This window comes from Bos grunniens, chromosome 17 (assembly GCF_055505025.1).
Source record: "Bos grunniens cultivar Pamir isolate PY7600 chromosome 17, Bosgru_T2T1.0, whole genome shotgun sequence".
NCBI classification, from domain to species: Eukaryota; Metazoa; Chordata; class Mammalia; order Artiodactyla; family Bovidae; genus Bos; species Bos grunniens.
In genome coordinates this window covers 37489347-37512611 of record NC_141181.1, presented here as the reverse complement: position 1 = coordinate 37512611, position 23265 = coordinate 37489347, and the positions used below count along the sequence as shown (strand labels likewise).

Sequence of the window (23265 nt, the reverse complement as noted above, 5' to 3'; positions counted from 1 at the left end):
TATCTGTCATTACTGATATTTCTGCTGGCATCTTGATTCCAGCTTGTGATGCATCCAACCCAGCATTTCACATGATATATTCTGCATATAAGTTAAATGAACAGGGTGACACTATACAGCCTTGACACACTCCTTTCCCAATTTTGAAACACTCCTATTCCATGTTCAGTTCCAACGTTGTTTTTTGACATAATAATAATAGATCTTATGGGGGAAAAAAATCCCAGGAAAGTTTAAATGGGTAAATATTTTAAAGAATAAAACTTGAGCTTAGACATTTTCTGAAAGAATTAAAAAATGGAATTTCTAAGTAACATACTTAAGTATTTCAAGTATAACTAGTATATTATAATTATATTATATTATAATTTTATATATATATAATATATTCTTATAATTTTCTTTAAAGATTACAACTTTTTTGGATGGTGGTTTTCAGTTCAGATAATTATAACTGACATCAGCAAAATTCAAAACTGAGGTAAGAACAAAAGAAGAAAATGAATATAGTTGAATAACAGTGAAAAATTTTATGCATAATACATACAAGTAAGATAAATCAAAAGCAAGTTATTTCATGTTGGATGTTGGAGTAAGCATAAATTTACCACACTGTTGACAGAAATTTTAATAAAGTTGTAGATACTTTCAGTGATAAATGGTATACTTTTTATTTGATGAGTTAATTTTAAAACTTAAACATTAATATCCCCAAATATACTGATATTTTTCTGGAATACTATATATGCAACATCTTTTATTTATTTCATATAAACATGCTCTTTGTGTCATGGGTAATATAAAAAGGACCAACAGCCTCTATAACTAAATAAATATAATGCATAATAATTTGGATTTTAATTATATATGAAAGGGATCATTGTTTAACATAGCAAACATCTTGTTTACATAAGCATTTACATTTAATTTGAGATGGAAAATGTTTAAAAAAGCATCATCTATCCAAATGTTCATTATGTCTATTAACTCTAATACTTTAGAGAGTTAGAGAATATTAAATAGAAAACACCTGCCTGAATAATGCTACTTTCAATTATCACAGTTTAATAACATTCAAGGCATACATTTTTGCATAATGATTTGAGATTATCAGAAAGTTCAACATATGCTCCAAAAACTACTTTGAGTCCAATTAAAATAATAATCCAATCATCTCCCATATGTTTATTTACTGCCTAATATGTGCTTACTGCATACACACCCTTTTTTGTTTGCAGTATAGATAAAACAGACAAATATTCCTGTTCTTGTTTGATTGCATAGTATGTATGTTTTGGATAGGGTTATATAGATAATAAACAGAAAATAAATTATGTAGCATGTTAGATATTGATTCAATTATGGCAATAAATATCAGCATATGTGATAGGCATATTCTGGAAGATCATTTCAAATTTTAAACAGGGTAGTCAGAAAAATCTCACTGGTAAGCAGATATGTGAAGAAAGTAAAGAGACAATTTGTAAGAATGATTGGGGAAAAGTGCTCCAGGTAAAAGGACCAGCAAGTGTAAAGATTCAAGACTACAGATAATATTCTAAAGGAAAAGAAAAGCAGATATGACTGGAGATGAATGGAATGGAAGTGCTCATGTGATGATCACGGGATCAGAAAGTTAATGATATGCTACATTGTGCAGTTTAATGTAGACAATTTAAGAAAATCCTAGGATCTAAAAGAACAGAGAACTACCATTTCCTACCCACTGCCCTGCTCACAAAGCCGGAGGGTCACTCTGAGAGTAGGGAGGGACTATTTCCAATACCAGTTTCAGATATATGACTCAGATTATTTTGCAAATCATTAAGGTAGGGGAAAGGGATGGTATGGGGAGGGAGGCGGGAGGGGGGTTCAGGATCGGGAACACGTGTACACCCGTCGCGGATTCATGTTGATGTGTGGCAAAACCAATACAATTGAAAAAAAAAAAAAAAAAGAACAGAGCAACAAATCTGTTCTCTTAAATTCTGACTTTTCTACAGCAGAGTTTAAAGGGACTTAAACCTGAAGACTCTTTTAAAACAATAGATTTTAGAGGTAACCAAATAAGAAACAGGTAGTTCCACATGGGTAAGGAGCTAAATCATAGGTCAGTTAATTTTTCAGAAATAACCAGGAAAACTGACACTAAGGAAAACCAGATCATAAAAGACCCTGAGACAGGACTCAAAAGCAACAAAGGGAAAATATTAAATTAATATTAAATTGTTTAATTAAAAATTATGTTGCCCTAAAGCAACAAAGACAAAAATATTTTTTCACACAGTGAAAAGATCATGAAAGGAATTTAAATGTAACCTTAGAAAATAGTCACCCAATTCAAAAATAAGCAGTAAAGTAAAAGAAGAGAATAGAAAGACATGGGGAAACAGTGGAAACAGTGATTGACTTTATTTTTCTGGGCTCCAAAATCACTGCAGATGGTGATTGCAGCCATGAAATTAAAAGATGCTTACTCCTTGGAAGGAAAGTTATGACCAACCTAGACAGCATTTTAAAAAACAGAAACATTACTTTCCCAACAAAGGTCCGTCTAGTCAAGGCTATAGTTTTCCCAGTGGTCATGTATGGATGTGAGAGTTCGATTATAAAGAAAGGTAAGTGCCAAAGAATTGATGCTTTTGAACTGTGGTGTTGGAGAAGACTCTTGAGAGTCCCTTAGACTGCAAGGTGATCCAACCAGTCCATTCTAAAGGAGATCAGTCCTGGGTGTTCACTGGAAGGGCTGATGTTGAAGGTGAAACCCCAATACTTTGGCCACCTGATATGAAGAGCTGACTCATTTGAAATGACCCTGATGCTGGGAAGGATTGGGAGCAAGAGGAGAAGGGGACAGCAGAGGATGAGATGGTTGGATGGCATCACCAACTTGATGGACATGGGTTTGTGTGGACTCCGGGAGTTGGTAATGGACAGGGAGGCCTGGTGTGCTGTGGTTCATGGGGTCGCAGAGAGTCAGATACGACTGAGTGACTGAACTGAACTGAACTGAGACCTATTTAAAAATAAATAAATAAGAGGAAGATGTAATTCTAAGGATAATAATAATGCATTCAATGTGAATGGATCAAATAATCCAATCATAGTGCAGATGTATTCAGGTAGGAAGGGAAAAGATCCAGATACATATTGTTAAAAGGAAACATATTTCAAACTGAAAGATACAAATATAAAATAAGAGGGTGGAAAATATATGCAAATGTATTAAGAAGGCAGCTGGAGACATATGAGAGTTTACTACTATCAGAAAAATGAGAGTTTATTAAAAAAAAAAAAGAAAGAAAGAAAAGAAAAGATAAAACTTCCTACAATGTCCCTGTAAGTAGAATTCAGTTCTTTACATGGTCTCCTGACCAGGTTTACCAGGTTTCTGGCCTCTCCCCCAGCATCAGAGCATTCTTTCTGCCTGTGTCTTGAGACACTGAGTGCTTGCTACCCTACATCAGAGTCAGAGGGTCTGCTTTCACTCTTGGAAACAATGAGTTCTTGCCTGTTCCTGGGGGTGAGAAAGATGGCTGCCCCTTCCTTTAGGGGCTTAACATTTGGCTTCCTAGGTGTGAAGAGTCTTAGCAAGGGCACAAGGATAGCCCCCCACAGCATCTGGTCACCTGACTCACAGCACCTCCAGGGAAGCTGCCTCCAGTCTCCTGCCTGCCTCTGACCTTGTATGCCATCTGAAACGATACTGAGTGTATGAACTCCTCCTGTGCTTGTGCCCCTGGCCCCAGCCATTCCAAACTCATAAGGTAGCCCCCATGAGCCTTTAAAAAGTTGTTAAACTTTTTGCTGATTTACTATTGCCTGCTTTCATGTAGACTACCAGGGTTAAATAATTCTTTGTTCCTCATTAGAAATGAGTTTACCTGTTGAACTTGCAAACCTAGCTCTACACTATGCTCAGGCAAAATTTTGATTTTGACAATTTTCCAACTTTTTCTCTTTATTAGAGTGGGAGGGGCTTTCTTTGAAAATTTCTTTTTTTCTAGCAAATGCCAGAAGCTTCATTATTTTTGAATTATGTTGCTTCATTTTCATCTAATAGAATCCATAGATTCTGTGCCTTTCAATTTGATTCCTTTTTTAAAGTCCTGTTTTGAATACTTGTACATGTTTACTAATTTTCTTATTTACATATTTATAGCTAATTTATTTGAAAATTTTATTTCTCAATTTATTTCCAATGAATTGAGAATGTTTTCTATATTATTTTTCTTTATTAAATTTGAGTCTGTAGTTGGTTTTAAAAAGTACTACTAATTGTTAAGAAATATCAAAGAAGTGATTTTTGGATATATATATGTGTGAAAGTGAAAAGTAAAAATGTTAGTCGTTCAGTCATGTCTGAAGCTTTGTAACCCATGGACTGTAGCCCACCAGACTCCTCTGTCAATGGGACTTCCCAAGCAAGAATACTGGAGTGGGTTGCCATTTCCTTCTCCAGGGGATCTTCCTGACCCAAGAATCGAACCTAGGTCTCCTGCATTTTAGGCAGATTCTTTACCATCTGAGCTACCAGGGAAGCCATTATATATATATAGAAAATAGCTTTTTGTATGTATGTAAATATATATTTATATGCATATGTATTCATCAGATGTTCAGTTCGGTTCAGTGTCTGATTCTTTGTGACCCTATGGATTGCAGTACGCCAGGGCTCCCTGTCCATCACCAACTCTCAGAGCTTATTCAAACTCATGTCCATTGAGTTGGTGATGCCATCCAACCGTCTCATCCTCTGTCATTTGCTTCTCCTCCTGCCTTCAATCATTCCCAGCATCAGGGTCTTTTCAAATGAGTCAGTTCTTCGCATCAGGTGGTCAAAGTATTGGAGTTTCAGCTTCAGCATCAGTCCTTACAATGAATATTCAGAACTGATTTCCTTTAGGATGAACTGTTTGGATCTCCTTGCTGTCCAAGAGACTCTCAAGAGTCTCCTCCAACACCAGAGTTCAAAAGCATTAATTCTTTGCTGTTCAGCTTTCTTTATAGTTCCAACTCTCACATCCATACATGACTACAGGAAAAACCAAAGCTTTGACTAGACAGACCTTTGTTGGCAAAGTAATGTCTCTCTTTTTCAGTATGCCATCTAGGTTGTTCATAACTTTTCTTCCAAAGAGCAAGTGTCTTTTAATTTCATGGCTGCAGTCACCATCTGCAGTGATTTTGGAGCCCTCCAAAATAGATGTTAGCATTACATTATTAAGCAGTACTTATTATTCTCTACCATCTGAGCCACCAGCCACCACTGGCAAGAATCCACTTGCCAATGCAGGAGACACTGGAGGCACAGGTTCAATCCCTGGGTCAGGAAGATCCCTTGGAGAAGGAACTAGCAACCCACTCTAGTATTCTTGCCTGGAAAGTCCCAAGGGTTGCAAAGAGTCAGACATGACTGAGCTAGTAACAACACACATTATTGCTACACATACTTGCAAAGCCTTAATTTAGCTGATTTAATAGAGTCTCCAGAGTCAAGACTCACTAGTCTTTTGTTTCTTTGATTTTTCTTACTCCTCTGTCATTTATATTTTACATGTACATGGATGCTATAGTTAGTAGGTATTGCATAGATTGAAGTTATATCCTCATTTTCAGTTGATTATTTAAAAAAACATATATATGGGTGTGTAGAACAAGATTCTGTGACCTAAAATCATTCTACAAACTTATGCTAGATTCTTATGTATGATAAATTATATTTAAATAAATCTTATACTAGGTTTAAGAGAAAATTCAAAGTACCAACAAGATATGTTTGAATGTTAAAATTTAGTTCTCCAATATTGTCAGATATGCTTCCATTTTTTCATATGCCCAAACTGAGACACAAGCACGCACACACCAGTGTGGTTTCTAACTACCACATTATGTGACCCTGCACGATGTGTGGCATATTTCTACCAGGATACAGAAAACAAAATCATTTCATATTTCTGTCAACAATCAAATTTTTTAAACTACATAAAACTAGCATACCATATGTTACTATCCTTAATCTAATTGATATATTTATTTTTGCTCAACCTATAATAATAATTATTTTCCTAAAAGACAATTAATATATCAAGATGTGTATTGATCTAAAGAAAATAATGAACAATACTTTATTCCCGAGTTCAGATGCGGCACATTTGTTATACTTTGGTAAGAATTCTGAACAAAGTATAGAACCTTGAATTAGAAGCAAAACTTGTTTGAAAATAGGTGTGCAGGACTTCCCTGGTGGTCCAGAGGTTAAGATTTTTGCCTTGAAACACTGGAGTGCAAATTTAATCACTGTCGGCTAGCTAAGACCCCATGTGCCTCCCAGCCAAAAACCCAAAATATAAAACTGAAGCAATACTATAATAAATTCAATTAAGACTTTAAAAATGGTCCACATTAAAGAAATGTTTAAAAAATTAAAGAAAGTAAAGTAGGTAGATAAGCAGAGGTATAGAAGAGTAATTCAATGACTATTCATTTGTAATAGCTATATATTGTCATATATGGAGAGTCCCTTTCATGATTATCATGGGACTTTTCACTTGGACTTTGTAACACTGAAGTATGTAGCTCGAGGTGTAAAAAAACAGTGTGGTTTTTCATGGAAATGCAAAAATAATTTATACACATGAATAGGAAGAACAGATTTTAAATTGAAGTAGCAGTATATTCTTTCGATACTGAGACAATTCTGAATCTTCTTTTAAAAGTGGCAAAATGCACATGCAGAGACAGTCTTCAAGACATTTATTAGAACAACATATTTTATTTTTCAGTCTGTTCTTTCTCAGTTTCAACCAAATTATTCTATGTGCAAAATTTAATTATGAACTTGAACACAAGTCCCAAAACATTGACAATTTTATCATCACTGAAAGCTGGTATAAAAGAAAAATGTTGAAAACTTTTCTAATTCACCAACTGTTAGCTGCACATTACTGTGAAATAGCTGTGTGGCACTCATTATATTCGACAGAGGCAGGGATATTTTGTTGACGACTATTACTGAGAAACTGTGCTTTTCTGTTTACTAATAGGACAATATAATTTATTAAATACAAGCAAACAAACAAAATCATATTCCCATGCTAAGATTTAGCCTTCTAGGAGGATGTGAAAAGGTTACCATGATTCAAGTCTACAATCATGAATTTATATAGCATGATTTTGAAAGCATATTTCTATGCTTGAAGATTCCAAGGAGAGGTAAATGATATTAGAGTGTGATTGGAAGAAAAATGAAAATAGGCTTTTGATAAGATATTGCTTTTTTTTCTTACCTGTTCACACAGGAAGAATAGCTAAATGGTAGATGCATGGACAAATGACATTAGAAGTGACCTCTTATGAGTTCTTAGAGTTGTGACATTTGGGGTGTACATTTCATGTTAGAGTCATGTTAATTTTCATGATAGTCATATTGTTCTTGAATTTTTTTTCACTTTTAAAATTTGCATAATATGATAAGCTGTCAAATATGATTAAGCATATTGTTTCATTCTGTAAAATCTGAAATACTTAATGTAAAATCCAGTCAAGTTCACTTATTGTTTTAAAAGAAAACCCTCTGAAGACCTTTTGAGTGGGAGTCTTAAAGGTGCCAAGATTCTAAAATTATACTTTTTAAAAAACACTTCTATTTTACTTTTATATTATTAGACAGACAATGGAATAATGCCTGAAAATTGTATTAGTTTGCTATAATACATGATGACACTACTCTGGAAATATATTCCATGTCCATCATTCTTATTTGTCTTTTATCTAAACCCTCCTTCTCTCTCCCAATCTTCTTTTCTTTCATGGCTCTCATATTTTTACCACTGGTGTCGTAATTGAGACCTGCTGATTTGTCTCTTTTTATCACCCGTATTTATTCAGTTGCCATCTCAAGCGTGTTTCCTTAACACACCCTGTCTTATATGCATGCTTGTGTGCTAAGTAGCTTCAGTTATGTGTGACTCTTTGCGATCTTACGGACTGTGGACGGCCAGGCTCTTCTGTCCACAGAATTTTCCCAGCAAGAATACTGGAGTGACTTGCCATGCCCTCCTCCAGGGGATCTTCTAGACCCAAAGATCGAACCTGCAACTTCTGCATTGGCAGGCAAGTTTTTTTACCATTAGCACCATGTGGGAAACTGATTTTTCTCTTTTTATCATCCATATTTATTCAGTTACCCTTTCAAGTATATTTCCTTAACATGCCTTATCTTCAATTCAGTTCAGTTGCATAGTTATGTTCAACTCTTTGCGACTGCATGGACTGCAGCATGCCAGGCTTTCCTGTCCGTCATCAACTCCCAGAGCTTGATCAAACTCATGTCCATGAAGTCAGTGATGCGATCCAACCATCTCATTCTCTGTTGTCCCCTTCTCCTCCTGCCTTCAATCTTTCCCAGCATTAGGGTCTTTTCCAATGAGTTAGTTCTTCCCATCAGGTGGCCAAAGTATTGAAGCTTCAGCTTCAGCATCAGTCCTTCCAATGAACATTCCAGACTGATTTCCTTTAGGATTGACTGGTTGGATCTCCTTGCAGTCCAAGGGACTCTACAGTTTTCCTCAACAGCACAGTTCAAAAGAATCAATTCTTCAGTGCTCAGCTTTCTTTAGGGTCCAACTCTCACATCCGTACATAAATACTGGAAAAACCATAGCTTTGACTAGATGGACTTTTGTTGGCAAAGTAATGTCTCTGCTTTTTAATAAGCTGTCTAAGCTTGTCACAGTTTTTCTTCAAAGGAGCAAGTGTCTTTTATTTTCATGGCTGCAGTCACCCTCTGCAGTGATTTTGGAGCCCAAGAAAATAAAGTCTCTCACTGTTTTCATTGTTTCCCCATCTATTTGCTGCGATGTGATAGGACAAGATGCCAAAGTCTTAGTTTTCTTAAGGTTGAGTTTTAATGTTGAGTTTCATCTTGTTGTATATTATAGATCATAAACTTCCATTTTCTGCAGTAGCCTCCCAACTGATACCAGTTTCTCCAATTTCCTCTCAAATCTTCATTATATTAGAAAATAAAAAATGTTAAAAGTGTTTTCATTGTTCTTTCTCCTTTTAAAAATTAGTCTTGAGTTCCTACTCTCTGGATTAAGTCTAGACTCTTTCAATTTGTTTCATTCTTCACTTCATGCTCAGTTGCTTCAGTCATGTCCGACTCTTTGCAACTTCTGTCTGTGGTATTCTCCAGGCAAGAATACTGGCATGGGTTGCTATGCCTTTCCCCAGGGGATCTTCCCAACCCAGAAATTAAAACCGTGGGGTCCTGTGTCTCCTGCACTGAAGGCAGATTCTATACTTACTGAGCCGCCCGGGAAGCCCTATTCTTCACTTCCCTCCCTCCAACATCTGATCATAATCCATTTTTCATGAATTACCACCTTCTTTACATAAATATTAACTTTTTCTAGTTAATTTTGCTCAAAGACCTCCCCATGTTCTATTTCCATTCTTGGTTTCACACCTTTTCTTACTTCATGCCTGTTATGGTTATCACACAATATTACCAGATAATTTGCAGCAAAATTATGTCATATTTTTTTGGCTACCTTGTTGCTGTTTTATCCTGTCTGTTAAAAATCTATTCATTTTAGAGAGCAGTGATGTCATCTTTTATTCTAGTTTTTCTTCATGTTCAGTTTTCACACATACCCAGTTATTGATGAGATCATTATATTCAATACATGTTTATCAAGATGTGTATAGAGCAATGCTGATGCCCTGTATGCCGGCTCTTACTTTTTCTCTCTACCACTGAAGAAAGAAATATCTATCTTAGAAAATATAGTATTGCATTTCCTTATTTTTTTTAAAGTATCACAAATGTCAATATTTTAAGCATTACACTGTTAAAAAGGGGGGCTTAGTATTTGTGTGGTTAATAGTGTAAGAATGTGGGGAAAAGGGGATTTAAGTCTATGTTTATGTTCCATTCTGATATTCATTCATTCCTTTAATACACAAGAAGGGATTTTAATGAAATAGACATCTTAAAAGGATAAATATCTTGCTTTACATATGAATATGAAGTGACAGAGCAACTTAGAAATGATATAATGAAGCTAAGTTGTCTTTCCTTGATTGGTCTCACTTTACCTGCCTTCTACCCCATCCCATCACTTTCAAAACAATGGGGATATAAACCAGTCTGTGTTTGAAGCACTGGGAGGAAAAACAAAACAAACACGGGTATTCACATTAAAACACTGACTGAACTCTCAAGGGTTAAAATGTAAGAGGTTTATTCTCTTTTATCAAGCAGTGTCTACAGACAAAGCAGCCACATGGTGTAAGCTACCAAAGAAGGGTGTATGAGACAGACTTAGGTTAAATCATTAGGTCACAGCCACTTTATGTGGTTCATGTTCACAAAGAAGAAAATTGCTAAAAAGGAAAGCAGGTAAGTAGAAACATAAGCTAACTTCTGTTGTCCATTAAATCTGCCTCCCATAATGTTTCCTTAAGCTAAGAATAAATCTACTGTTATCACATAGTTCAGGATGCTATATATACATAAGATAGTACACACTATAAAATTTCAGGTTTCTAAGCAGTTTTACACAATTAAGCTTGAGTAAAATTTGTATTTAAAAAAGACATTATTGGATTACCTTCAGGAAATGGAGGTCATTTCAACAGTACATTAGCATTTTTAGCAACAATAAAACAAAAATATAATAAGTAAAAAGATTCTCCAAACAACGTAAGCTTTTACTTTAAGCCTGGATAATAATCTGCTTATTTCAATAAACCAAGTTACTAGTTTTAATGCACTTCTACTGGCCTTTTATTTGCCCTGAAAAATGAAAGCAATGATTTTTACTTCTATGCAGTGTCTCAAATAAGAGGATTAGTTAGGTTTTGAACTTTGACACACAGTGAGAGAGTTGTTTAAGGATTACATAGGAGTTAAGCAGAAGTCATTTGGGAAAGTTATTAAGGAATGAGTCCTTTGATGGATTATATTTAAATAGCAAAGGCGATAGAGAAGTACATCTTTTCTCACCACTGTGGTGCTACCCCCTAATTCCCAATTTCTGTTACTAATTGTCCTAAACCGCTAATACTCATCAGTTCTCTAGTCAGTTTTTTTTCTCTCTGCTGTTAATTTCCCTAAATGTGGTTTACTCTAAGCAGACACAAATAATGCTTCTATTTTGGAAATAAAAGTTCCTGCTAATGCAACACTGGACTACATCATAAGAAACAAAAAAGTCTATTCCACTAATAAGAGATATTTGTAAGCAGTTGACATCCCAGACAAACTTGCATTAAAAATATAATGCACTCTCGTGATTGAAAGCAAAATGAGTCACGAATACACTGCAAACATATTACCATAATTATTTTCCTCCCTTCCTCCCCATTTTCCATAGCATGCTGCAGATTATACAGTGAGTGTCAAATAGAATTTGTCACCTGTGTACAGCCTAAGGACAGTTTATGTCTTCAAATGATATTTCATTGAGGGTTAGACAAATGACTGAAGGCTGGGTTTGGTGCAAAAGATGTTCAACTTTTCTCTTTAAATGACAAGAAATTTATAGTGATGAGAGTGGTCCGTATGCAGCTTTTAGCCTTCCTTTTCCTCTTGTGACATTCCTTTCAAGGCACGAAAGATTAGAAACAGTGGATGGGACAGAATATTTTGAATTAAGAATTTTAAGGTTCTACAACATCTTTTATTTCTGGTTTAAGCATACTAAAAGGACAGAAAAAAAAAAATAGATTAATAACCCTCAAGATGAAATGGTGTTTAGAATTCATTGGAAATTCCCTGCAGTTGAGTTATTTTTAATTATTTAAATCCCTATTCTATTGGAAAAAAACATAACAGTAGATTTGGTTCTTATAATTTAAATAGTTTCTCATTAAATATTGTGTTAACTATTTCTAATCAACCAATATTAATAATTGTGTATGTCTTTGTTTAAAAAAAAAAAAAAACTATTTTATTTGGGCCATCCAAATAACTGATGTTTGGCTAGGATACAAACTTAGAAAGTTAAACTGTAAATTTAAATAATGGATTAGTGCAGTGTATTGGAAAACTCTTGATTTAATAATTATTTAACAGGGCTTCTAGGCTTCTCCAACCCAGATGACTGTGTTTCCCTTCTCAACTTCAGTGATCTCACAGTTTAATTTATTGAGTCGTCCATCAAGTATAAAGAGAGAGTCCTTGGAAGGAGTCATCAGGTATTGACCAAACAAGCCACTGTCCTGGATTTGTCTGTTCTTCAGGCTCCAAGGCCATTCTTCTGCCTTGAGTGGTTCCTTAAGGCTTTTTATCATCTTAACCTTCCCGGAGGCAAGCTCCACAAAGAGCACATCTGTCTGTGTGCTTGAACTACCATAAATGTTGTACTGATGGGCTTCCGTAAAGGATGGCTGAAAGGCCAGGTCAGATATGTGCAGATTAGTGTGAATATCAAAAGCCTCCTGTATTTCTCCTCTGATGGTGATGTACTGGACCCTCACAAGACCTTTCACGTCACTGATGGTGACAAGATAGTGTCCATCTGGAGAGACGTATGGAGTGCCCGTCACGTCACTGTTGAACCCAATGACTGAGTCGGTGACACCGTCCACCAAGAGCTGTGGGGGAGCTGCCCCAGTGCTGTCGGGTTTGCAGCCAATGAAGTAATATCCTCCCAAGTGTGTGTATGCTAGTGACTGCGGGATGCATTGATAGTCCTTCAAATTAATAGTCTTGATGTATGACATGGTTTCAAGATCAATCTTTTGTAGTGCAGCTTCATCTTTATGAAGAATAAATCCAAACCTGCAAAAATGAAAATCAAAGTTAGACAGGAAACTCCAAAGGGATGAAGGAAATGCACTATGGGCAGGTGAAAAGAGGACTCAGAGCCTGGGCATTAGTTATCAGGCTGTGCAGGAACTGGTGGCTGAATCTTATTAGAGTCTGCTTTAAATCCCACTGCCCTCCTCCTTCCTTAGGTTGTCCTTTCATTAAAGCCAAACATTTATAACTCATGCTATAGAAAGCAAAATAATTAAAAGCGATGTATCTAGTTAACTGGAGCAACACACTTTACTTTTATCATCAAGGGCCAAAAAGTAGACATATTTTGCATGTCTCAAAACCCACTGATATTGAATCAACTTAGTTAATGTCTAGGAAAATGAGAAAGAATGAAAACCTTGAGTATACATCTTTTCCACTCACTTCATTGACGTCTTATATTGCTTGTGATAACCAAATAAATTTGATACTCATCATTGTTTAGATAAGTATTCATATTTTTCTCATTTTAAGCTTTTTCACCTTAATAGATGTAGATTTAGGGGCTATAGAACTATTAGACTTCTATTTATTGCATTTTAGGATCACCTTAACTACCTTTATGATTTTAACATTTATTTTATTATGTTCTAAATCCAAGTTAAAGTTTCATCCTTGCCATGCTAATACTGTTATAATTATTAATGATACACCTGTGTTGTATTAATCATTTTATATTGAATAATGATGAACTTTGGATATTTATGGCATTTTTCTATTAAATTTAATTTAAAAATAAATATATTTTAAAATATATTTTGGTGATCTCTTTGATTACTTCAATTATTTTTGTCCTGAATGCTAGCTATAGATGATCAGAAGTCCCTGTGAAATGGAGAAGTCAATTTTGTGGGGTTTTGCTTGTTTGGGGGTGAATATATATGGAAACCCTTACGTATAACATGGGTGACTTCCTAGCAAAAATAAGATAAAATGAGATAGAAACTACTTTACAAAGTTACACCCAAAATGCATAAAGCCCAACAGAATTGGAAGGGACTTTTATTTTTTTTAATAATATTGATTAAAGCACTTTCTAATATTTCCAAAATTTCCTTAAAAATAAAGATGAGAGAGGTATTCTTAACTGACTTTGCTCCTAAATGAAAAAAATAAGATTAAGATGACTTTACTATGAGTATAAAACAAAAGGCTTCTCATGTGGTTCAGTGGTAAAGCAGGAGATGCAGGTTCAATCCCTGAATCAGGAAGATCTCCTGGAGAAGGGAATGACAATTCCACTCTAGTATTCTTGCCTGAGAAATCCTGTGGACAGAGGAGCCTGGTAGGCTACAGTCCATGCGTTGCAAAAAGAGTTCAGTTCAGTTCAGTTCAGTCACTCAGTCATGTCTGACTCTGCAACCCCATGAACTGCAGCACACCAGGCCTCCCTGTCCATCACCAACTCCCAGAGTTAACCCAAACTCATGCCCATCAAGTTGGTGATGTCATCCAGCTATCTCATCCTCTGTCGTCCCCTTCCCCTCCTGCCCCCAATCCCTCCCAGCATCAGAATCTTTTCCAATGAGTCAACTCTTCGCATGAGGTGGCCAAAGTATTGGAGTTTCAGCTTCAGCATCAGTCCTTCCAAAGAACACCCAGGACTGATCTTTTTCAGAATGGACTGGTTGGATCTCCTTGCAGTCCAAGGGACTCTCAAGAGACTTCTCCAACACCACAGTTCAAAAGCATCAATTCTTCAGCGCTCAGCTTTCTTCACAGTCCAACTCTCACATCCATACATGACCACTGGAAAAACCATAGCCTTGACTAGACGGACCTTTGTTGGCAAAGTAACGTCTCTGCTTTTAAATATGCTGTCTAGGTTGGTCATAACCTTCCTTCCAAAGAGTAAGCGTCTTTTAATTTCATGGCTGCAGTCACCATCTGCAGTGATTTTGGAGCCCAAAAAAATAAAGTCTGATACTGTTTCCACTGTGTCCCCATCTATTTCCCATGAAGCGATGGGACCAGATGCCATGATCTTAGTTTTCTGAATGTTGAGCTTTAAGCCAACTTTTTCACTCTCCTCTTTCACTTTCATCAAGAGGCTTTTGAGTTCCTCTTCACTTTCTGCCATAAGGGTGATCTGACACCACCCTTATGGCAAAAAGAGTTAGACACTACTTAGAGACAAAATAGTAACTACAATTAAAACAGAAAAACTCTAAAAATGGCCCATTTTATTCTTGTCACCTAGAAAATTTATTTTCCGTATACTATTTCTTAAAAAATTTATTTTTTGTAAGTATCTACACACATAATATAGAAATATATGGATACATAATATAGAAATACATTCAGGATAATAGCACCTTAAAATTTCAATATAAGCATGTGACAAGCTCAAAATATGAATAAACACAGACCTTTAACATCATAGAATAAAACGAAATAAATGTTCTTAAAAAATCAGTCATAACGATGGAAGTTATGAAGTGCATAAGCACAAATATTTTACTAAAACAGACATAAGACTGTAACTGCTAGTATCGCTGATCCTGTTCATGAATGAGGCCAGTTGTCTTGCTGTTCACTGCACTCACTGTTCACTGAACCCATGGTAGGCAAGGGGCAAGCTAAGAGGCTAGAAGAAAATGTGAGGAAGCATAGGAGCTGCAGACTCCTTCTTCTCGCCTCGCTGGCGCAGCAGCCATAGCCACAGACACACTGTATTCTCTCCTCTGTTATTGACTCAAGGGATACAGTCATGATTGGCAGTAATGCCGCTGCTTTTTAGTTGGAACTCATATCACAAGTAGTCCACATCTTAGTAAGTATCTGGTAATGTGCATGTGCAGGGCTGTAAGTGATCTCAGCTGTTACATAATCATGATTTATAAAACGTGGGACAAAAGCAAGATGCCCTGGGGTGAGGAAGCCTGACCACGCCATCTTGGCTGACATGCTCTTTCCCTACATTGCTTCTATGTTACTACATTTCATAGAGTTAGGAAACTATGCAATAATTTTAGAAATATTTGAAGATTTGTGAGAGACTATTTGTTGCCTTTGGAGAGAACATGACTTTTTCTACACAAAAGAAGAGCTACCATGTATAACTACTCCTTTAAAAAGATTTCTTAAACATTTATTGAATGATTACTAAATAGAAAGCACTAGAAAAATACTGGAGGTGAATATAACTCACCTTGCTTCCAAAGAGTCTAGAAATTTTAATGGATTAATGAAATTAAGTGATTAATGCTTAATTATAATATTCTGAAGTAGTATTACTTGGTAACTATTACTTTTTCTATATATACTTGAAATGGAATAAAGTAATCATTTTGAAATAATATTTGTAGAATATTTCAGAATGACATGCACAATTTCTTATTAATTTCCTGGATCTTTATCTTGTCTTGTGTCAGTAATATTTGGGTCACTGTTCTTTCAGTAAACGAAGCTCATACCATACTAGTCGGGATACAATTTCAGTTTTGATTACAATGATATGAAGACACCTATATGATGTTAGCAATCACTTCCAAATGTTCCCATCAAAAAATGAATACCTGGTGTAGGTTTTAAGTACTTTGTTGTTGTTCAGTCCAACACTTTACAATCACACGGAGAGGCGCATCAGTCTCCTCTGTCCCCCACTATCTCCAAGAGTTTGCTCAAACTCATGTCCTTTGAGCTTGTGGTACTATCTAATCATCATATTGTCTATCACCCACTTCTCCTTTTGCCTTCAATCTTTCCCAGCATCAGGGTTTTTTTCAATGAGTTAGCTCTTTGCCTCAGGTGACCTAAGTATTTGAGCTTCAGCTTCAGCATCAGTCCTTCGAATGAATATTCAGGGAATATTTATTTCATTTAGGATTGATTGGTTTGAACTCCTTGTAGTGCAAAGGACTCTCAAGAGTCTTCTCCAGCACCAGTTTGAAAGCAGAAATTCTTCTGTGCTCAGCCTTCTTTATGAACCGACTCTCGGATCTGTACACGACTACTCGAAAAACCATGGCTTTGAATATACGGAATTTGTGGGCAAAGTAGTGTCTCTGCTACCTGAATACTACCTGAATGCTAAAGAATTTAAAAACTCTCAAAATAAAAACCAAGTCCAATTATTTTTGTGTTATCAGCATCAAAAATACCATAAAATTTTAAATATAAATAATTTGGCTTACTTATACTTGTCTTAATAAATAATGGACTTGGGATATTGAAAAGAGGTGTGTTTCTATTCATTAACAGTGATAAAGGATATGTAAGTATGAAGATGTATACCTGTGTCTGGTATCTTTTATGAATTTGTTAATTATTATGGAAGATACTGTCTCTTTTCTGTTCTATATGATGCATGTGCTCAGAGGCAAAATCAGTAATTTTCACATTTAATAAAAGCCATAAACAATCAAGACTTGGCATTTCAGTTCTCTTAACTTTGTGTCTTCTGTTCCCTTTGGGCAATGTTATTTGACTGCTAAAGAAGGAGGAAGAGACAAGCTCTAACTACCTTGAACTAGTTTCACTCTGATACTGAAGGATGCACTCAAGTTTTCTGTGATACAATCCAGCCTCTTTTGGAGGTAATTAAAATTTTAAAAAATGGTTCAGTTAAAAATGCAAAAGCCCCTTGTAGGGTGATAAAATTACATTCCTTTTGGCATCCACGTTGTATGCTCCTTCAGGACTACAGATCTAGCTGCATAAGCAGATGCATTGAGAAAGCCTTCAATTTTTCACTACTGATTTATTGGGTAGGAAGTAGTGTCTCTAATTCAAAATTTCCCCCTAGTACAGATTGATATTCTGAAGTCTCCCACTATTCATTAGTCTGTGATTATTATTTACAAGTCTCTCAACTGTCATGTCTGCTTAATACCATAAAATTCTGCATAGTACTAGGCCTAATAGTTTGTCTAATATTTGTCAGAATGTCTATAGGAAGTTGCAGACTATGAAGAATGAGAGTTAAAACTTACTCTTGTGATCACTTTGTTTATTAGGGAAATATAGCAATTAGGAAAGTTGGACCTCTCAGCACGGCATTGTGTGGATTTGATGTCAGATTTGTTGAAGAGGGTGAGAGTCTTTTCTTCTTTCCCAAATTATTTTGTTTTTCTGAGTGTTTAATCAATTTAGTTCATTATAAAGTTTATAAAAAGATTCAAGTTTAATTACTGCTTTTATGCTTAAAGTGAGGTTTTGAGGTGATTCATGTTCAGAGAACTTGTTTTGGATGAAGTAAAGATTTTCAATATGGGCTGATTTAGTTTCATGACCAAGTTTTTCAACAGAATGGATATATGACCTTACATGAAGTCCTTGACTCCCACAAGTTTCAATTTCCTCATCAGCAGGAAGAGAATAAAAGTAACTTGTTTTGAGAATGAGAATAAATGTATGTTTATTACCAGGAAAATAGTACATTCTCAAGAAACAGAATTTGTCCATTTTTTATATCTTAAGTAATAAGAGTGTTAAGAGTCTCAGTAGGGGTCCCCAAAGGACAGGAGGAAATAAATCTCAAGGGGTAGATTTTTTTCCCTTATCTGTTGACGACACCTTGTTCCCCTAGCTTAAACTTTTCTCAAACCTTGAACTAACTGATGCGTTTTTCTTATGGAAATGTTCTTTTTAAGCTATGTTAATGAAACCATGTATTTGCTTTGAAAGTTGCCTTTCTTCAAATCGGTACCACCTAATATATTTTTCTTTTCTCAAACCTTGGGCTGACAATGGCTCAGTTCAGTTCAGTTCAATTCAGTCACTCAGTCATGTTGGACCCTTTGCTACCCCATGAACTGCAGCACGCCAGGCTTTCCTGTCCATCACCAACTCCCGGAGCTTACTCAAACTTATATCCTTCAAGTCACTAATGCCATCCAACCATCTCATCCTCTTTCAACCCCTTCTCCTCCTGCCTTCAATCTTTCCCAGCATCAGACTTCTAATAAAAAAGACTCCTAATAAAGAGTCTTTTCAAATGAGTCAGTTCTTCCCATTAGGTGGCCAAGGTACTGGAATTTCAATTTCAGCATCAGTCCTTCCAATGAATATTCAGGACTGATCTCCTTTAGGATGGACTGGTTGGATCTCCCTGCAGTCCAAGGGACTCTCAAGAGTCTTCTTCAACACCACATTTCAAAAGCATCAATTCTTCAGTGTTCAGTTTTCTTTATAGTCCAACTCTCACAGCCATACATGATTACTGGAAAAACCATTGCTTTGACTAGATGGACTTTTGTTGGCAAAGTAGTGTCTCTGCTTTTTAATATGCTGTCTAGATTGGCCATAGCTTTTCTTTCAAGGAGCAAACATCTTTTAATTTCATGGCTGCAGTCACCATCTGCAGTAATTTTGGAGCCCAAAACAATAAAGTCTGCCACTGTTTCCATTATTTCCCCATCTATTTGCCATGAAGTGATGGGACCAGATGCCATGATCTTAGTTTTCTGAATGTTGAGTTTTAAGCCAACTTTTTCACTCTCCTCTTTCACACTCATCAAGAGACTCTAAAAGATAATGGCTCAACAAACCAGTATTCATGTCAATTATCTTATGGCCTGGGATGACACACCTGGTGCCATTTTATCCCATAAATGCACATTGTGGGAGAGGGGCCTGGTGAAACTTCCTTAGCCTGGAGGTGTCTCTCTTATCTGATTATCAGCTCTCACTACCAGACATAAAATGCCTTGCTAAAAACTTACAAGCAGGCATTCTTTCTGTCCCCTTTTGAGGTCTGTGTCAAAAGCTTTCTGTACCTCTATTATACTTTAATAAAACTTGGCTACACAAAAACTCTGAGTAGTCAAGACTCGTCTCTGTCCCGAGATCGAAATCCTCTCTTCTTGAACTCACAAATCCTGGTGTAGCACACAGCTTGCAACTGCAACCTTTCAGTAGCATAATTTTCCCTTTGACATCAAATATAATCTTTCTTATGGCATAATAGATTTCAGAATAGATTTTCCATAGATGGAAAAATAAGAACAAATGTCAGTTTTTTCTATGTAACCAGTATTCCCACAATGTTAAAAATAAGCATGCACTGTTACCCAAATTCGGAGAAGGCAATAGCACCCCACTCCATCCAGTACTCTTGCCTGGAAAATCCCATAGACGGAGGAGCCTGGTAGATGGCAGTCCATGGGGTTGCACAGATTCAGACACTACTGAGCAACTTCCCTTTCACTTTTCACTTTCATGCATTGGAGAAGGAAATGGCAACCCACTCCAGTGTTCTTGCCTGGAGATCCCAGGGACAGGGAAGCCTGGTATCTGTCTGCTGCTGTCTATGGGGTCACACAGAGTCGGACATGACTGAATTGACTTAGTAGCAGCAGCAGTTACCCAAATATGATGAGATTTCTCCATTTGTGAATTCAACAGAGATCATTTTAATAATAGAAATTCACATTTTTCTTCTTGCCCTCACTTGTATCAACAGGATTCATGCCCAGTCCACACCTCACCCAATCACCAAATAGTCCACTTGATCAGGAACAAGGGCAGCCTACCTCACACCACCATCTTTTAGAGTTGTTGTTTCACTTCTTAGGGAGGGGGTGAAACAGATGGCCATGGAATACTGGTGACTTTGAACTCTGCACAGATGAAGGGGTTTGAAATTGATACCTCAAGGACTTTCACTAAAAACACCAGAAAATTTTGTGGCTGACTTTAGGACCTGGATCTTTAAGAAGATGGAGAGTTTATGTCATGACAATTCAGGAGCCTTGCAGAGGAAGTGATTTGGCAGAGACAGGAAAAGAATAGATACTTAGAGAGAAACATGATTGAAACATCATGAACCCTAATAAAGAGCAGCTGAACAAAGACCTCCAGACCCCACAAGACCAGGATATAGGTCTTGCATTTGTACAATGAATGATTTCCCCACATCTTTCACTAGACAGTCCCCAAATGAGTCTGATCACATAGAATCTCACAAAGCTGTTTTTAAGTCACTCACTCTACAGCATCTGCAATGTTATTCTGCTCCTGTGCTGCTTTCAAATCCATCACCTCAGATGCTACTGAAGGAATCTCATAATTGCAGCTAATGACTTGTATTAATTTGCCATATGGTCAGTCCCAAGAGCAACGATATTCCAAAACTTAGAGTAAAATTTACTCCAAAGATTTGCAGAAAAACAATTATTTTATCTCCTGAGTTTTCATTTAGGGTTGCCTCTTACCAGAGTCCATGCATATTCCCACCTGGACAGTTCTGTTTAAAGCTGACTTCTAATATTAAAGCTGACTTCTGGTCACTAAGAACCAGTCCCCATCTTAGAAGCTGGGGAAGTGTTTCTTTATTTAAAAAATATATATATATATATTGGAGTATAGTTGATTTCCAATGTTGTGCTAGTTTCTACTGTACAGCAAAATGAATCAATTATACATATAGCCACTTTTTTTAAGAGTTGTTTCTCCCATATAGGCCATTACAGAGTTTTGAGTAGATGTCTCTGTGCTATACAGCAGGTTCTTATGAGTTATTCACTTTATATATAGTAGTATGTATATGTCAGTCCCAATCTCTACATTTGTTCCTCCACTTTTCTTCCCTGGTAACCATTAGTTTGCATTTTACATCTGTCTCTGTTTGTTTTGTAAATAACTTTACTTGTACGCCTTTATTTATTTTATATTCCACATATAAGCAATGTCATATCATATGTATCTTTATGTGTCCAACTTACTTCATTCAGTAGGGTAATCTTTAGGTCCAAAAGTTTGTTCTTTTTATGACTAATAGCCAAAGAATTGATGCTTTTGAACTGTGGTGTTGGAGAAGACTCTTGAGAGTCCCTTGGACTGCTAGGAGATCCAACCGGTCCATTCTAAAGGAGATCAGCCGTGGGTGTTCTTTGGAAGGAATGATGCTAAAGCTGAAACTCCAGTACTTTGGCCACCTCATGCAAAGAGTTGACCCATTGGAAAAGACTCTGATGCTGGGAGGGATTGGGGGCAGGAGGAGAAGGGGATGACAGAGGATGAGATGGCTGGATGGCATCACTGACTTGATGGACGTGAGTCTGAGTGAACTCTGGGAGTTGGTGATGGACAGGGAGGCCTGGTGTGCTGCAATTCATGGGGTTGCAAAGAATCAGACACTACTGAGCGAGTGAACTGAATATTCTATTGTATATATTATAGCACATCTTCTTTACCCACTCGTTTGTTGATGGACAGGGATTCCCTGGTGACTCAGATGGTAAAGAATCTGCCTGCAATGCAGGAGACCCAAGTTCGATCCCTGGGTCAGGAAGACCCCCTGGAGAAGGAAATGGCAACCCACTCCAGTATTCTTGCCTGGAAAATCCCATGGATGGAGGAGCCTGGCAGGCTACAGTCCATGGGGTCACAAAGAGTTGGACATGGCTAGGCGACTTCACTTTCATTTTTGTTGATGGATATTTAGGTTACTTCCATATCATGGCTATCGTAAATAGTGCTGCAATGGCTTTGGTGTGCATGTATTAATATCTTTTTGAACCATGATTTTTTTTCTGTTCCCACAGATTTCGCAGTCTTTCTGATTCACCCTCTCCTTTGCTATATGATCTCCTTCCTCAAACCCTGTCATCTGCACCTCTACATATTTTAGAACAATCTTTTTCTGTATATCAATGGATGCAAATGGGGAGCAGTAAGTGGAGACTGAGTGTACTTGAGGTTTTATTTAGCCAGATACTACACCTTATTTGTTAAAAAAAATGCTGCAATCCACATATAAATAAAAGCATTTCCCCAAACTTTTCTGATGTCTCTATTTTAGAAACTATATTGTTTGAATTGTATGGAAAACATATGCTCAAGTAAATAATTAGTACTTCATAAAATGCAGGATTAGTAGTATCTTGTTTTTCTAACTGGATGATACGTATCTTGCTTTTCCAACTGGAAGGTAAGAAATGTTTAACAGATAAGGAACTAAAAGTCCCTCTCCTTGTAATGGGCTTCCCCTGTGGCTCAGTTGGTAAAGAATTTGCCTGCAATGTGGGAGACCCAGGTTCAATCCCTGGGTCAGGAATGGAGAAGGGAATGGCAACCCACTTCATATTCTTGTCTGGAGAATCTGATGGATAGAGGAGCCTGGAGGGCTAGAGTCCACAGAGTCACAAAGAGTCCGACATGACTAAGTGACTAACATATACACTCCTTGTAATTAATATATAGCTCCACATACACAATGTGCTGTTGAAATAGCATCCTCCATTGCGTTACAGTTAGCACAGAGTTTTCATGGACACACACCATAAATCTGACATGAGCCATCATTCACTAGTTTGTGAATTCTTTTATATTTACTTGTTTTCTATTATCCCAGACTGACCCTTGTAAGAAGAGATTGAATGTTGTTGCTACTCAAGTACCAGAGGATTTAGTTTTTATCTGAACTTCACATAAATAGCTCAATAAACTATACCTGTTCATAAACAGTGGTCGTATTCGCATTGGGAAGAGGGGAAGCATAGAGAAAT

At 36.6% G+C, this 23265-nt stretch overlaps 1 protein-coding gene across 5 annotated transcripts in view; it reads right to left on the bottom strand.

Moving 5' to 3' along the window:
* Positions 1 to 12049: 12049 nt before the first annotated feature.
* Positions 12050 to 23265, bottom strand: part of FSTL5 (follistatin like 5) — a 937973-nt gene continuing 926757 nt past the window's right edge. For all 5 annotated transcript variants that reach the window (XM_086345931.1, XM_086345933.1, XM_086345932.1 and 2 more), the window contains one exon: positions 12050 to 12793. In XM_086345931.1, coding sequence (XP_086202057.1) covers positions 12091 to 12793 — 703 coding nt within the window. In that variant the 3' untranslated portion in view covers positions 12050 to 12090. The remainder of the gene's footprint in view (positions 12794 to 23265) is intronic.